Source organism: Dermacentor silvarum, chromosome 11, assembly GCF_013339745.2.
Source record: "Dermacentor silvarum isolate Dsil-2018 chromosome 11, BIME_Dsil_1.4, whole genome shotgun sequence".
NCBI classification, from domain to species: Eukaryota; Metazoa; Arthropoda; class Arachnida; order Ixodida; family Ixodidae; genus Dermacentor; species Dermacentor silvarum.
In genome coordinates this window covers 47,981,347-47,999,760 of record NC_051164.1, presented here as the reverse complement: position 1 = coordinate 47,999,760, position 18,414 = coordinate 47,981,347, and the positions used below count along the sequence as shown (strand labels likewise).

Genomic DNA, 18,414 nt, shown 5'->3' with positions numbered 1-18,414 from the left:
GAAGAGCATATAAAAAGGATAGGAAGTAAACAGTAAATAGACAAGACACGTTTCCCTCTCACACGCGTATTCACGCGTTGGCCACGTGAGTCGAATCTGGAGTTTGGACAGGCTCTTGGTGGGAGACGCCGCAAAGAAAGAGGGAGTGGGAATGTCTTTCTCTCCGGGGTCTCTTACACTCATCGACCGTCACGGCTCTCCCTTTGACCGCCCGCATTTACGAGCCGCGGGCATTGGAGGAGCTCGTGGTTCTTTTCACCGCCGGCGTCAGAACTGTCCCTGCAAAGAAGGGCGATCTCTGGCAGGTTGGGCAATGCTGCCGCTGCCGCAACGAAACCGGTGCTGGGTGAAAGGAGTCCGAGATAGAGGGACGGATTCAAAACGAATGAAGGAGAGAGTGCGAACGCGGGAAGCTAACGTACGAAAGAGGTGGGAAGGTGGTTACATAGAGAGCCGGTTGAATGCTATAGGAGGTGCCCGGCGGGGGGCCTTTTTCTCGAGAACTAACGATGGGTCGCGGTCCGCGGCGCGGTTCTGAGAGGGAGCCCAGGCGGTTTTTAAGGCTGCACGAAGCGTCGGCGCACTCCCGAGTCGCAAAATAGACCGACCCGCGCGTCAATCGGAGGGGGTTCCATAGTGTCGTGGACTGCGGCCCAGTAGGTGCCGAGTGTGTAAGCGGAGGAGGATCACTTGGAAGCCGAGCTCCGAGGTTACACGAAGGAACCGTCCAAGATGACAAGGATCTGCAGGACTGTCGCCTCGCTTCTGGTGCGTGACAAAGGGGGAGGGAAAGTTGGGAGGATTCCACGTTCAGAACGTCAGCATGGCGCGCAGCAATGTGACAGTGTCGTATTACACGCTCACTGGTTATGCAGTTTCGATGTAGATCACATGGTCGTCGGTTCGAGTCATTGCGGCGTGCCCCGCCTTTCGCCAAGTGAAATGCGAAGATGCCCGTGTGTTAGGCTGTTGATGTTGAAGCACAGAAAGTGGAGTTTGAAATTATTCGACATGCTTTGTTTATGGCGTCTACAATGTCTTATGGCGCAGTTCTGGAAAGGACAAAAGTTAGCACGGTAGATCCAGTGGATGGTGATTTACTTCGCTGGTTGAGCCTAAAAAAGAGTGCACTTGCATCGTTATAAATGCACAGACGTGTCTTCTGGCACGCAATACGGGCACCTAAATCCATATACGCCATATTTATACTATACTGTAGATGTGCTGTATACTATTCCGTATATTGTAGCTGTAGCGCATACTGTATCCATATTTCTATCCCATACTACACTTGCCAATTAGATAAATGTTTTAGTGATATAGAGGGCGCAACTTGAGGGCATGCGAGAGGTAAAAAAACAAAAGAAAAAAAAAACGCTAGCTGATCACCTAGCGTGCCTCGACATCGGTCGTGCTTATTCTTTGGTTCGGGGGAGAGTGAGCAATGTAAATTTCTTGATTTTATTTAAGTTAATTTTTCTGTTGAGTTGAATTAATGATGGTCGGTTTGCTTGTCTATAAATGATTTAGTTAAACCGGTGTTGCGCCAACAAGCATTTACTGTTCAACTGTCATAATGTTGCAGTTATGGCATCCAAATATTGTTGTGAGTAATCATTCGGGCAAATATAAAACATCTGGACAGCACGTTGCAAATTAGTGAACCGAATGTTGCCTCTTGTCAGTTCGATGCACGCTGACCGCACTTCAGACGATTGAACGCGCTAAGTTAGTACTGCTATTCTTTATCCGAATTGAGAAGGAACGGAACGTGGCGCTACTTAGCCATTGGTGCCTCCTATTTATGCGAAGAGTCTCGTGGTATATTTTTTTAATGCGCAATAATTATATGTCCCATTACGCGAAAATCCGGCGTCGTCGTCGTCGGTGTGACCGAGTGATGGTATCAAAGAAAGGCCGATGGCGCAATGATTAAATCTCGTCAAAAATGCTCGGATTGACATCAAATTTGCCAGGGCGGTTTTTGTAAACAAAGTAAATTAATGGCTCTGAAAATAAAATTCGGTAAACTTCGATCTGTGCGGGAATCGAACCCGAACCTCCGGGGTGCTAGACGAGCTCGCTTCCCCGACGCCATGGCGGCTCTTTTTCTTTTTGTTTGCTTTCATGGTAATTATTACGAATATAAAACGTACTTGCGTAAGCTATTTACATAGCGGCCCAAAACACTCATAGCCGCGTCTACAAATACAAAACAAACACATTACAGTACAGTTATTACAGTAAACAAGGGAGGCACACAGCATTAACATTGGATACCAGTATGGTTGAAAGTCTCTTTGATCATAAACGTATTTCAGTTATGAAATTATATCAATGAATTGTGACTGCGAAGATACAATTGGGTAGAGGGGGGGTTAAGGATTCCGGTCTAACATGGGAGTTTTTCATAAACTGTGCATGTGAAAGTCGCAGCATGTAAAAATGCACATGTTCACATTTAGGTGGCATGAGATATCGTATCGTATGAGGACTTACATCAAGATCCTTTTTAAAATTACTTTGGAGAACGTCCCAAAACAATATGACGCCCTTGCAGTCAATAAAGCAGTGCTCTATAGTTTCCGGTACATTACAGAGACGACAGCTAATCGAAGTTACAAAAATGCCTTTCTTACTTAACCAGGCTCTAACAGTTGGCGTTTCAGTATGCACTTTGTAGAAGAATGTTTCGGAGTGGGGAGAAATGGGCATTTTACATACTCGTGCCAGGTTTTACGTCATGTCCAGGTATTCGATGTACAGTGATCGATGTGATGGAGGTTTAAAACATATCGATTAGATATTTATACAGATTTTCCCCCGAGATAGAGAATAACTATTCAATTGAGAACCTCACTGCCAGAAAGCGCACTGAGAGGTGCAATTCGCACATGAATATTTGAAAATATGGACGCGAAGCAAAATTTGCCGAAATTACTAGATTTGATAAAACGTTGACGAAATTAATTTGCAAGGACGCCCGAAGTAATGGGTAAGAACGTCTCGAAAAAAAGAATAAATGAAACACTAATTGCCTAACATAAAAGGGAACTAGGCCAAATCCGCCTGCACTAGGTGGTCTCAAAATATTTTCACGCCTCATTGGCTCATAAGTTGATGACCAAATAAAGGTTCCACAGATTCGGTGAAACTACTGAATGGAAAATTAAATTATGGGGTTTTACGTGCCAAAACCACGATCTGATTATGAGGCACGCCGTAGTGGGGGACTCCGGAAATTTGGACCACCTGGGGTTCTTTAACGTGCACCTAAATCTAAGTACACGGGCGTTCTCGCATTTCGCCCCCATCGATATGCGGCCGCCGTGGCCGAGATTCGATCCCACGACCTCGTACTCAGCAGCCCAACACCATTGCCACTGAGCAACCACGGCGGGGGAAACTACTGAATGTAAACCCTGGAACAGTGAATTATTTGCAGCAGAAAAAAAAAAGTTTTTTACCCCAAAATAAATTGCGCGCTGTCGCTTTGCCAAAGATTGAGAGATTATGCGAAGCGAATGTTTAGGCATAACGCCTTAGGCTTGGCACGCGTTCTCTCCAGTAATGTGCACTTGACCTATATGCGTCCATTAGAACGCCCAGGCGGCTCCATGGTTCTGGCTGCCTAAAGGTGTGCCTAGTGCGTGCGTCACTGCACACGTCACGTCACAGCCATCTGGCTGACTGAAGGTGTGGCCTAGTGCGTGCGTCATTGGGCACGTGACAGCGCAGCCAATGGGGAGGGGGTGGCGCAACGTTATGAGTGCATAAAGTGGGCGCGTGCCTCCCAATCGAAAACATCAATTGAAAACATTTCACCAAAGGGACTATAATACTTTCGCATTCCAACATGCCACTGTCACTTGAGTGTCACTGTCAAATTGTTTTCTCTTTACCGCTTCCCAAAATTCTCCAATTGATAACAAATGGCCCACGGTAATGCTTCAGCAAGGGAACTAAGCTCTTAAGCCAAAGGGAAAAGTTTGGTAAAATTTATACTAAAATCCTGACGTCGAGAGAAAGCTGAATCGCTAGACACCTAGCAGTGCTAAGCATCCTATCGAAAATTTTGAAAAAGAAGTTCCCTGTCCAACAAGGGGGGTCTCAATGCGTAGCAAAGATTTTGACGACTCCGACTGTGCCATGGCGAGAAAGATAACGAGAACAGGAAACATTTGCTTGCTTCGACCGGAAAATGCCGTCAGAGCCAACCTAAAACCTAGAGGATCTTAAGTCCTCGCTCTGCTATGCTTTGCCTAGATTTCAAGATTTTTTTGGAAGGAAACTGGATTTGCATAGAGAAAAGTGAATGCATAGGTGAAAAAAAGCTGGAACGCGCTCACACTTCTGTGTATACAAAAGAAACGAAAGGACCACTTTCATTATGAACATAAGCTAGAGCGTAAAAAAAAAAAAAAAAAAAAAAAAACGAGAAAAAGATATAGTCGAACTTCCTACTCTAGTTCGCCAAAAAACTTTCTTTTCAAACTCCTTTAGATGCTTTCGAAAGAAGCAAGTAAAAGCAATTTGTGGGTTTCTCGAGGCCACGCTCTTTTAAAAACGCGTTTTTCTCGCCCTCGAAGCTGTTCCAGGAGTCTCATGGCTTCGTTGAACTGAGGTCGCACGTGCTTTGTGGACACCGTCGCGTCACATAGGCTCAGTTTACCGTTACAGGTGTGTGCATGGCATGCCGAGCTAATGCGAGTTGTAACCGCGTCTCGTAGGAAGTTGTTAATGCACAGCTCGTCAAACATTTCGCTGTATCGAGATGCTGTACGCCGTCTTCTAGCGCTAACAATGCGTACAAATAACACTGTGTCGACCCCTTTTGGCATATTTTCGTCTCTGTTTAGTACGAGTGCGCGTTTGGGCGGGGTAATTACCCTGTACAAAGAGCAACGGTAGCCTGTAAGTGAGGTCTGCATTGAATGGCTCATCAGTCAACCTGGCGTATCGGATAGCCTTAGCGTTTTCAGCGACCATCCACGATTGCCCACGCACTGCAGTGGGCCGGCGTAATAAACGAAGCTTTTATTTCGCTGGTGGTAAACGGTGTACCCTACCTTTGAATGATCAGAATCGTGGTTTGTGAGCCAGGTTGAGGGACAATGCTCAAAAGAAGAAAACACAAAAACAGACCGGTGCTGGTTCGTCCTAGTTCTGACAGAGATTTATCTTCTTATTGCACACTTAGCAAAATGGGAGATTTTGAAAAAAAAAAAAAACGCTTTCCCTCGACGTAAGAATTAACAGCGAGTACATATAGTGACCGAAGATTTGGACGTCTCAGTTTGAAGCAGTCGGTTGTAGTGATTTGGTTCTTGCGCTGCGATGTGAGGCATTTGTAGAAGGCCCTCGTGGGATACCAGGACGCCCGAGCGGTTGTCGGATACCCGCGAATAAAAACTTGCAGACTTTATAACTATCTAAAACTTCGGTATGTCATTAAATGGGATAGTGGTATTTTGCTAAGTGAACCGATAGAATGCCCCAGGAAAACTTATAGGGCCTGCTCAGCGCTTTAAAATGCGTCGGCAACGCTGCCTCTTCACGATGCACCACGTTGCCAGTCACCTGCACGGAGCCATGCCTGTGTAGTTTCGCTTTCGATATGCCATTTGCTCTTGTGGAACCTATGGGTATTCCGCGGTCTTGCCGTACGCATAAGGTTTCCTACAAAACCACTAGAGTAGCTAGTGTCTGTGGGAGAGGCAAGTGCCGCGGTTAAGGCGGCAGGGGATTGGTGGCTGGAACATGAATATGCCAAATGTTTGCCTTTGTGGCTTCAAGCGCTGAAGTTGTGACTTTCCCAATTGATCCATTTCCCCCCCCAAAAAAAAGTGTTATAAATGCAACAACTCGCGATGCTTATGATTGTGTGCGAAAACCGATTGCTATCATGCGTTTCTTGGAAAAATTTAGAAAGTCACCGTGCAGTAAATAACGTGACAAAATTTATGTACATGCAAGCAACAGGATTTGAGAAATTCTTTCCTATGATAGCTGAAATCTCGCAGCACTAGACAGTTGCCTTAGTAATATTTGTCGGAAACTCTATGGTCAAGCGCACATTGTGTTCTAACCTATTCCTCAACCATCGTGCTCAATGTTGGCTACAGTGAGGTAGCTGTTGCCGGCAGCATGGTGTTTCTTACGACTAGTACCTAGAGGGAGGGGGGGGGGGGTTGGCGTTATGCGGTTGCTATATGCATAAGAATCACGGCGAATCAAGGCTTCGGATTGTCATTCATCTCGAAAAGCCAGGGCACATTGAAGACGCGTCATGAGATCGGTGTTCAGTGTGTCAAAATGGTTTAGTTCGTACAAAAATAGCATGTACAATGCTGGTTTTGCTGTAAAATGAACACTGGGTCTATGGTGTACACAAGTCCAGCAATCTGGGACATCGACTACTGCGGCGAAGCCGACCCTGGGGCGATGCGGTTAGCGTAACTCTATGGGAAGCATTTTTTAAAAATCGATTACTGAGCAATGGCTCGTTTCTCGCGATTTGCACTTTAGGCACTAAATCCTGACAACGTTCTCACGGTATATGTCGAGTGTAGTCTAATTCCACTGGCTGGATTTTTTTCCTGGGGCACTTTTGTAGACCCATTGAAAATGCATGGGGTGATTTTTAAAATGTAGTTTGCAGCACAGTAAAAACTCATCCGCTAATTGCACTCTAGTGGCACATACTTTAGGTCTCTCTATATATGTAGGTCCAGTTTGGTTTTAATCCGCTGGCTGAATTTTTTTCCTGGGGCGCTTTTGTTTGGCTACTATGCGGCAAAGCATCTCTACAGGGGCAAAAGATTCGTCCGCCGTGGAATTGATGGGAAAGAGCTTGCGGACCATGTCAAAAATGGACACGAATGTGCAGCTGTGATGCATATTTGCTCCATGACGTATAAGGAAACATGATGGTATTAGATTCTGCAAGAAGGAGCGGGCCAAATGGCTTTATGGAGTGCCATCCAAGCGCGAAGCCTGGTTGCGCGCCCCCCTTTTTCTCAAGTTTCGGTGCATGGTAAAGTGTTTCATTTGGTATTTAGAAAGGTAAGGTGCTTAGACAGATTTAGTATTAGGCAAATTTTTGACACAAGAGGACATCGCCAAATAGAGCACATGTTACGTGTGTTTACGTGTTACTTGTTAGGTGTTTACTTAATTTGTTACGTGTGTTACGTGTGTTTAGTGCAATGTGCCGACAATGCGAAGGTTTGAATATTATCAGTGTAAAAACAGATTGAAAGGAAAAACTCATGATCTATAGTGCGCGTGACGGAACGAAATAAAGAGGAAAAGATAGTCCCCGTGTTACAGCGAAAATCAGCAGCTTCGTCTCGTTTAATAAACCACCCCGTTTTAGTTTTAAATGCATAAGCATTTCTATGCATACCAAATGAGAAATTTGTCCGTCCGTCACGTAAGACGAATGCAATGGCTCATAACCACGTAAGGCAGAGGCTACAAGCGCTCAGCGAAGTGAAGCGAACAGCGCATACATTCATTCAGATCACCCATACAATACACAGAACAGCACACGTTTCAATAAAGAACAAGTGCAAAACAAGCATCCGAACCATGAATAAACATTGCATGCTCCCTCAGCAATTGTAGTGGTGGTTTTGTAACAGCTTAGCTGGACATCCAGGTTGATAAGGACCGATAATAGTTCGTAAGGGTCGGATTGTGTTCGATAAGGTTGATAACGATCGATGAGGGTTTATAAGGGTTTATGCTGGTCGAATCAAGTTTCATAACATTGATGATGACACCGGGCTGCGTGGGGATTAGCAAGCGGCACAATGCTTGTGCATACTTAGGCAACTCCCAGAGGAGTTTCTACGTGATTTCTTTTATCAGTTTGGAAGTATAGCTAAAATCATGCGTGCCTGTTCAGTGTACACAAATCTCGCACGTTATACGCGAAGGTAAGGTTGTGAAGGTTTGAGAAAGTGGAGCCGCAACCGCTGAACTGCACAGGGTCAATTGTTGTAGGGCCTGCTGTGAGCCACACGATTGCTTAGCTGAGCAAATTGGTAATCTCTTGAGAATACTTCTCGGAGCCCCGCTTTGTCGGGAATATTTCTCTCGTAAGGTGACTCTTACAATGTCCTCGCAGCGCAACAAAACACTGGTCTGACGATCGTTCGGACATGACTAACCTGATTCCGGGCTTTTAAATGCAGTCGCACCAAATCGCTTGGAAATACGAAGAAAACATACAATGCGTTTGTTTCTCCATAAACTCAGTCGTACTGTGGGGAAACAAGCTTATAGTTTATGGCAGCGGTATTTCCCGTACACAACTTTTTTTTATTATTGTGAAAGCAGTTATATGTACACTCCAGGCGCATTTACGCCGACGTCATCCGCGTCGCCTTCGCTGTCGCCGCGATGTTCCGTGTGAAGTCCGACTGCGATAACATCGCGGCCGGATGCCGTATGTTGCCGGTGCGAGTGGAAGCGTGCCAGATTCATCTTAGAAGCCTGGTGGCTCAATCTCGAAGGTTATGAAAAACGGCGCACAACAATGCCTCAAGCAAGCACGTCTCGCTGTGTATTGTGTGTATTACACGGACAAACAGGTGCACGCAGAACATCAACTCACCACTCTCGCGTTGCACTAAATGCTGAAGAAATTAAACATTCACTGTTAAGATCACCGCGTACTATCGTCAGTCAAAGCAAACAGCAGAGAAAGCTTCGCTTACTCTGCTTGCCACACTGAGTCGGATCCACATAATTTTATTGCGATTGCAAATATATGGACACTCCAGGCACATTTCCGCCGTCGTCGTCGACGTGATGTTTCGTATAATGTCCAAGTGCGATAACATCGTGGCTGCGCGCCGTATGGTATGGGTAAAGTGAAAGCGTGAGAGGGTGAGCAAAGAATGGTTGCTCAGTCTCGCGTGCGCAAGGGAGGAAGGCGGGGAAAAAGCGCTCCGTCTTCCATCGCGCACAAGGCCGCAGGGAAAGTGGGGGACGTTTTACTCCCGTGGCGGCTACGTATGGCGCGGCTGAGCGCGGCCGCGCGGCCCCGATCTAGAAAGCTATCTGCGCTGGGTACAAAGTCTAGGCGGGCCGATGGCTGGGACCCTATAACGTAAAACTATTCCAATCTGTTTTCCTTCTAATCACCTGATGTCCAATTTACGTAACCGCCAACGCAAGCATCGGGCGGTGACTCGCAGCGTTGTTTGAGAAGGCTATTGAAACGCTCTCCTATTTTATAGGAGGTCACTGCATGTTGTTTGCTTTCAAAAGGAATAGCATTGCCTAACTTAACATATATTTCTTACCTGATTGGCTGACCAAGGGCGATGAGCACGCAGAAGTGGAGGGGGTAACGTGGGGCCGGTATAGCGCAGTGAAAGTAGATAACCTGATGAGCAGTGTGTTGCCGGCGTCTGCGTTTGCCCTGCTTCTTCTTACTTAGCTTTCGGTGTCTGCTATAAAATCACGTCGGCGTGCAACGGCAACGTAACAATGCAGCTAAAACGAATCTTCAGTGAAGAAAATTTGACATAGCGATGTCGTTTTCGTGCTGAAAGGACTCGACAACCATATAATGTCACGCAAACATTTTAATATAGACAAATAAATCCATTCTCCACGGCAGCTCCGACTAGCCAGTGCCAGAGCGATCGGCGGGTACCCACCTTCTATTGATGTCGGAACGGGGCAGTGTCCGGCTATTAAAAAGAAAATTAAGTTTTGATCGGCGTAATAATGCATCTTTAATGCGTGCAAGCCACCTTGACGCAGTGATTTTTCACGGTTTTTGGACGTCAGGTGACAGACAGGCGAAGTGGACGCAGCCCGAAAACTTTTGACCAATTGCGGATGGCTGATGGTAAAAAGGCATAGAATCGAAAAATAATATTTTTCTGTTGTTCGGTCTCACATGCATAATTTGTGTGCACACGTCATATAAGAGTGAGTAGCTCTCGCGGTTTTTTAACAGCGGAGCTGTTTAAGCCGAGCGTTAGCCCGTAACCTGCGGACAGAAATTGTGGGCCGATCCTGGCGGTAGTGCAGAAAGGGTCCAAGCGCAATGACACATACCTCTGTGAACTGGCGAAGCTGAGCCTGGTTAAGTCTAGCTAAGCATAGTTGGGACTACTTAAGCTTAGTCTCTCATCGATAGACAATGATAGTCAACCAGCAGCTAATCGATAATCGATAAATGATCAATAAATTCCGGAAAATGCTGGGAATGACTTTGTAGTGCTTAGCCTAGTCCAAAAGCCATGCCAAGCTAGGTGCCCATCAGCTACGCTTTCTCTGTAGCATTGAGCCTCCCGTGCAAGCTACGCTAATATTTTTCCTTTACGTTGCATGAAAGACAAGCGAAGTTGGGCAATCATGGAGGCCTGATTGCAAAAATAGAATAGAAGCAGTTTGGAATAGCTTTTCGTTAAAGTGCCCCTGATGCCTTCGTGTGCGGTGTATTCTCGGCGCAATTAGTTAGCGTTGAAGCTAGAAGTAGCACGATGGACAATTCGCTCGCTGTTGCTGCCACTCTCCCCCACGCCAGCGTTTTGACAGCGAGTGTCCGCGCTTATCGAGAGAGATGTGCTCGTTTGTGATTGTGCGCGCGTGACAACGTGCAGGTTAATTTAGTTAGTAAGCGAATGTTTACAGCCGTTTATGCAGCTGATAAAACGACTAACCTTAGTTTGCACAGCTGCCTAATAAATTTCTGTCGCAAACAGTGATTCGCCTGTCGGGCGAAATTGACCTTATTGTTAATATTATTGTAGTTAATATTATTATTACTTATTACGCTCAAGCCAGGCGCAATACACATACAAGTTTCGAATACAGGCGCAGTTGTGTCTTCTTGCGACTGAGTGCCGATAAGTTTTTTCGAGCAAATGGGGCACAGCGTGTCGTTTACAAAAAGCAGCTTGGTGTCTGCCACTGCGGATACGGTGGCATAGACATGTTGTAAATCCGGTTTTCTATTGGATGGCGCATATCAGCACGCAGAAAGAGAATTTCGGGTGGTGGGTCGATTCCTTGTTGGAAAAATGGATATATTCTCTCGCGCAAGCCGTTGCTTTAAAAGTGAATCCAAAGTACAAGTGCCCAAAAATGGTAGTATTAGGTAGTGTGCGCTCTTTCCCGTCTCTTGTTGTTTTCTTCCTGTTTGTTTTGGGCAGCGTCTGAATACATTAACATAAGGTCACTGTCTCGTTCGACGGAAACACCTAAACATTTTTGCAGTAGGTAGAGTCATCTGCGTTCGGCGTTCTTGGAAGTAGTCCCCTTCCGAGGTGATCAAAAAGCACAGTGCTACTTCATCTTTCTTTTCCTTTTATTAAACGTGCGACATTTAACGGTAGTGCGCGAAGGCGAGTATTACAAGCTTTTGCGCTGTAGTCGTTTTTTATTGAAAGTTGCACACGTGGCTCCACTCTCGTGCGGCCGAGACGTGGACTGTCAGAGTATGGTCATTTATCGGACAATGCCAGGGCTACTACTTTTGTTTTCTCGCCAAAAAACCGTCCCACCCCCCTAGTCGGTCAAATAACAGTCATAACCTTACCACAAACAAGACAAATTGGCTTTGTGCTTTTGAAAGCGGATAGTGATAGTCTATCAACTCGTTGTCTTTGGATCTTAGCACTTGCTTTCTTTCAAGCCCATGCTGCCCTAGAAAAAAGTCGGCAGAATTTTTTTTATGGTTACAATAAGCATTCTCAATAGGAAGTTAACATTTTCGACAGTATTCGTCTTCTCCCGCAGTGCGACGTGTGTGGCGGCGTTGTGTAGAGATTCGGGGGAAAAAATGGTCAAATACGATATTGAGCAGCTGATTGCTGCACTCTCGTTAAATGCTAAACGCTTTTTGGGTTGCATGACACCATTTACACACCCTTACGTTGTCATTTTCTTGGCACATGAAAAATTTGTGCTCTTCAAATGAATGTTCTATGGTGTAAGTGCTGCATTGTTTTGCTTATTTTATTTAATGTACTAAGCTTGAAAATGCCGCTAGTCAGACATAATAGAGCACAGAGAAAAGGCCCAACTGCACGCGGCATGGTCTTATCCTTACAATAAATTCGCTAACGGGACAGATCATGAATCCAACTACAAAATGATATCTCGCACCAAAGGAATGTGGGAAAAACCACTAGGACACACTAAGTTCCACAATCTTATTGTTAACAGATGATTCAAGGGTGACGCAAGGCGACAACTGTTGCATATGACGGCGTGCATACGACTAGACCAGCAATAGAATAACATGACTTTAGTGAACCAAGAACCAATATGCAGGCCATGCGGTAAAACTTTATTATAGCAACACATTTTCAGCATTGTTCGTACAACTCAACGCTTGAAGCCTGTGTATATTTGCGGCGGTACGTATATGTTTTATTGCTGCATGGCCCACTTTGGTTATTAGCCTGCGTAACACCGTGACTAAATTTCGCCTCATCGCACGCACATTTAAGCCTTCTTGAAAACAGAACCAGGACGATTCAGTCACTGGAACAGCCTTTCATTTATTTATCACACAGTCCCATATTCGCTCGAGGAGGATTATAGCGGGGAGCATGTATACACGCAATAAAACTTTTTTCAAGGTAAGATTATAAGAAGTGATACCCAAACCGAACAAGATCTAAAACAAAGTAACAAAGCACCAGGGGCCGAATTCACAAAGCTTTTCGATCGTAAGTGCTGCACCACGATTGGCTGACACCTGCTTCTGCGAACAGTTTTAGCGTGAGAACGTTTTTGTGAATCCGGCCCCAGTATGTAGCATACAGTAGTTACCATGAGCCTAAAAGAAACGATTTTGAAATTAAAGGCGTGTAAAATTGTTATACATTACCAGGAATTTGGGACATCGCCGAACAGCGCCTCTAGCGGCCGCCTCTGAAAACTAACGCGTTTTCTACGGGAGAGCGTCGTTTTTTTCCAAATAACTAATCATAGAAGCCATGTTTTAAAATATTCCCATGGAAATAGGCTCTTGGCGCTTAGCCTGAAATAACATGCAAGTGGTACCATTTCATACGGCAGAAAACTCGTTCCAAATTGCGGGCGAAGTTTCAATTATGGGAGTCTATTGAAAAGCCAAAATTTTGGAGGCTTTTTTGGCCAGTAAAAAGCAATTTGCGATGAACCTATTGCATTGACTGACGTATTCCTGGGGATTTATCAACTTCAATGACTTATCAACTTCAATGAATCAGCTTTCAGCTAGTTGCAGCAGCAGCTCTTGAAATGGCAAAGAAGTCGTTCGCAAAATCGCAGTTTTCATAACAAGGTCGCGGAATTTATTGTGTTACATATATAAACCTAGTTTTCGCCAACAGCAGCGCTTCGAAGCGGTAGCCGAGCGTGTTGAGCGACCACAGATCAAGATCACTGATAACCAGGATCGTGAGTTCGCAGGTTCGACGCCAGCTGTGCCGCGCTTCTTCTTATCACTTTGTCGCTGCTTAGTTTGGCAGTTTTCCACCCGATGGCATATTCGGAAATGCAGGACATAAGGGGCGCGATCTTGTACGCGTTCCAAAATGGAACGGAGGCGTTCCGTTCCATCGAGCCGCACACGATTGGTCAATTTCAACCGCGACGTTCAAATTGACCAATCGTGTGCGGCTCGATGGAACGGAACGCCTCCGTTCCACTTTGTAACGCGTACAAGATCGCGCCCTTGGTTACGGTTCTTGTTTAGTTTCTTTCTACTGTACCAAAGTCTTCCTGAAAAAAATAGCTGGCTGGTTTAGAGAACATGCGAACGTGTTTCCAAACATCTTTTGCACTTTAGGTATATTGTACTTTGGAAAATAAACGCAGGTAACGTGTTTTGAAAGTACATTTCTTTCCTAAGGTGAATATTTATGAAGACATTACTAAGAAATATTTTGCCTTTTCAGCTACGTCTTGGGAAAAGCCTGTTTTGTGCAACTCTTGTGCGGCTTGGAACGTGCCACAAAAATAAATAGCGCCCAGTGTGTGCAATTAAAAGACACAGAAGTAGAAAAGTTGGCTGCAGCCCCAGACGTAGTATTTTTACAAAGGAATACAGTTGAAGCTATTTGACTGAGTGTATTTGCATTATATCAAAGCAGAATTTTTGCGTATACCTGACCTTCAGTGCAAATGAAGGATATCCGAATTATTGCACAAGCGTGTTTGCTTAGTACAAACCAGTACCTCGAAACATAAACATTCTACCCTCAATATGCAGCGCACGTGTCCTATCATTTGAACCATTCCCATATACCTTCACAAAATTCCAGAAATACTAAAAGTCTTCATATCCTTTTACCCTTTTACCACAACTTACGCAGAGGAGTATTGGAAATTATGCGAAAAGACTCTGGGACGTGTTAATGTAGCCTGTCGTGTAAAAATAGAGAACGACTCCAATCACAGACCACACCCTTTTTGAATTATGCCCACAAAGTTGTGCTAGAAGACACTGTTTTCGGCTACAATTACCGAAGTTGCCATATAGCATTCTGCTGTTCTGTTCTTGACTAACTCTATTGCTGAATCAGGTCACAGCACCATGATATGATTACTGGTGCAATTCTTTAGTAATTATGTGCGAATATTCTCCTACCCTAAACATGTTTGAATAATTGAAGAAACATGAGAAAGGACCGTGACGGTTTGCAGAAATGTTCCTTTATTATAATCGTTTATGACTCATATCGGTACGGTCGTTTTGTCATGATCACGCCAGCGTGCACTGAGCATCATTTATCATTTTGTCTACTGCCTATAAATAAAATACAAAAGTGTCGTTCCTTGTGTGTGAGTAGCACAATGGCAGCTGAACCTTTCACATGGTCCTACTAAGCCAAACCTTTCCTTTTCTGCCATGGTGCCACAGGACATGTCAATTTCACACTTGATTTTCGCCCTTTCAGTTTCCTAGAAAGCATAGGGAGGTACACAAGACGAACAGGCGAAATTTTGAAGTAGTCCTGAGATTTGAGTAAAATTTCATAGGCAATGTTATTATCCTTTATTTGTTTACAAATTTATTACACCTCATTGGTGATAATAATGACGTACTACATAGTAGTTCAGTTCTTATATTTAATACAACATGTCTGAGATGGCTGTCCTGAAAATTAACCAGGTGTAAGCATTGCATGACGTTGGCTGGAAGGTCATTCATTAAAAAATGTGTGCAGAATAAAGAAAATACAGGTGTTCAATGGCACAGTCACCGTCAAAAGTTTACGCGGCCGAGATTCTGCGAATAAGTTCATTTTCAACGCAGCTACGCCCACAGCCAGTAAAAGTATGCAAAACTTTTGTTTTCTCTAGACCAGGATACGCTGTAAATCCGAATGCCACGATGCGTGCCTCAGGCGTAGAAATATAATATTTTTTCAGCTTCAGACGTGCGAAAGCTTTGGATGCTGACTATACGTTCTGAAGGCCAGGCTGCTTTTTAGCTTATATGAGATGACAAGCGCCGAGCTCTTGATGATGGAGTATTAGAGCGTAGAATTGTAGAACTTGTGCAAGGTCAGGTGACTTCACGACGCAAACCTAGCGATAGAAGCTCAGCATGCTTTTTGTTTATTAACACTGATGATAAATGAATAATCAGAGTAAATTAATGTTACTGCCCGTTTCTGGACAGACTCGAGTGTAACGCATACGTTCTATATCACTGAAGGTTCCATGCTAATTCCATACAGGGCATTCATATTCCGGATTTTGGCCTGTCTTACGCCTACCGAATCTTTAGCAATGAGAAGAGGTAAACAATTGCTTCTTGGGATGTAGCCGAGGTCATGGTAGATGTGATTTGTAATGCGGTATATGTGAGTAGGCTGACTGGAATTATTACATGAAGTACGCCAACGTACCTAGGTTAAGTCACGGTGGAAATTACAGAGCCCTTTATTGTATATATGTTGAAGTCATGTGAGAGTGTCTCTGCTAAAAAGTTATAACTTTAATAATATCACGACTGAGTAGCCTTCTGTTAAACTGTTGGTAAAAATACTGTGTACGAAGTTCTATTGTGGTTTAAACTGCAACGTTATCAGCGCTTCCAAAAGAAAGCCACTACAAGTCCATCTTTCTCGGGCGTTCATTTCACCTAGGTACCACTGCCTGACTCGTGACCTTTATATTTTTAAATCTGCCCCGATGACGTAAGTTACGTTGCGGAAAAAATAAATACCCTTTCTAAAGAATGAACTATCACAGCTTCCCGACAAAGCGCGGTACGTTGCCGCAAGTCGTCATGTGTGATCAGGATAAGAACGACCGCCCGTCGTTAAAAATGACTTGTCACTCCCCGGTTTTTCTTTTTTGTCAAGGACGCGACTAACCCGTAGAAGGGTAATCCCGACCTTGGCATAATGCTTGCGACTTTTCTGGTTCCGGACGAGCGCGTTCTTTGTGTATAATTCAGGCGCCTGGCATCGAAAGGCTTATACACCTTTAAACAGCGAAAGGCTTTCACAGTCACTTCTGTAGCTCCACGGAAAGCGCGGACAATCAGTCCACTTTCAGCATGAGCGCTCTGACCCAAGACACATATTTGCGAGAAAGGAGCTCCTATATTACCCATAGCGAGAAATGTATCCACAAATTACACCTCATTATACCGATGTGTTTATGAGCCGCACTCTGGTGCCTGTATTCCGTATTATGACAAAAAATATAGTTTGTGCAGTGTCAGTAGCCTAAACGTAAAACAGGAAATTGAAGTCATCACAAAGACTGTCATATAGAAAGTGCAAGAAAAAAAACTTAAACTGTACTTGATAATACTCGCAATGCAAACTTTGATGCATGTGATTCATTTCAATTTCCTATCTGTTCCGACCCGCCGTGGTTTCTGAGTGGCTATGGTGTTTGGTTGCTGAGCACGAGGTCGCGGGATTGAATCCCGGCCACGGCGGCCGCATTTCGATGGGGGCTAAATGTGAAAACACCCGTGTACTTAGATTTAGGTGCACGGTAAAGAACCCCAGGTGGTCCAAATTATTCCGGAGTCCCTAACTACGGCGTGCCTCATAATCAGATCGTGGTTTTGGCACGTAAAAGCCTATAGTTTAATTAAATTTTTTAAACCTAGATGTTGCTAATCGTAGTGTTTAAGGGGAAATAAACATGCACTCCTAGCGCGCGCAGAAACTACGCCGGTTTCTAGCGAGGGGAGCTTCGCGCCGTGACGCAGCAGACCCCTTCAAGCATTGACAGTGCAGCATGCTGCCGGCTGAAATATACGGGCGGTGGGGTGCAACTCGGAATTGGCGGAGGTTGCCGTTGCAACGCGAGGATAATTGGATGTGACGGACGTTCGCGCCGAAGATTAAAAAGATTGTTGATATTAAAGCGATAGCTGTGCACTATGACGTAGCCAAACACGGCGGGTTTTAACGTTGGATCATGAACGCTATCACAGAGAAGGTTTACTGCAAAGAGTTATATGGTGGGTAGAGGCGCGGTGGGGTTTAAAGCGATAGCCCTGTGGCGGCCCATGCGCAAAAAAAATTGTACCTTAAGTATCCTTACGTGATTTGAATGCGAAAGCATTATGACTTCTCTTAGTCATTACCAATAAAGACTTCTTAAGTATTACAACCTGTTTGCGATCCTTCCTTCACTTTCTTTTCTCTGCGTTCATTAATCACCAGACCACAACCATTCAGAACTCATCGCCAAGTAGCTACGAGTTAATATGGTGATCCACCTTAATCCACCTTAACCAAATTTAATTCATTGTAATTTAGTTTACTTCACCTTAATTCACTTGACTCCACCTTAAGTCACCCTACTCTAACTTGTTGTAACTTTAATTCACTTCACTGTAATTCACCTTAATTCACAATAACTACCCATAATTACTACTAATTGATGTTGTAATACCATTTACTATCTCTATATTACTACTGATTTCATTCAAGATGCTGATGATGTCACATTGACTTTTGATACCACTCGTTGTGAACGACGCCGGCTTTTCTGCCTCATGGCTCATGTAATGCTTTCGCATTAATGACTACTGTAGACGACAACGGTCCGTCTGCACGGCACAGAGTAAACAGCTTTCCCACTTTCATCTGCTTTCATTGCGATTTGCGCAGCCCCGGTGCGCGGCATCCCGTCGTGCTCAGAGTTGATGCAGATAGTTTTGCGCGGCGACGAGGGCAAGCGTGTATACTGCTCGAGTGCACGCGATAGGAGTGAGACCGCTGCTCCGGCCTACGCGGCCAGATGTGCTTCCTGACGCCGTCACGCCGTGGTGGGAACGCGCCTTTGCCGATACGGATGACACAAGAGCTGAAGCAAGTGGCATACCGGCGTTGTTTCCGCCATGTTCTCTGCTCTGTGCCGAGTAGAACGACTTATATCACTTGTCACGGCGTGATGACGCTCGGCAAC

General features: G+C 44.8%; 1 protein-coding gene across 1 annotated transcript in view; it reads left to right on the top strand.

Annotated features, from left to right (window-relative positions):
- The first annotated feature begins 572 nt into the window (after positions 1–572).
- LOC119433842 (glycine-rich protein-like) overlaps positions 573–18,414 on the top strand; it is a 35,664-nt gene continuing 17,822 nt past the window's right edge. Inside the window, exon 1 of the mRNA XM_049658505.1 lies at positions 573–768. Within this exon, the coding sequence (XP_049514462.1) occupies positions 733–768 (36 nt within the window). The 5' untranslated portion in view covers positions 573–732. The remainder of the gene's footprint in view (positions 769–18,414) is intronic.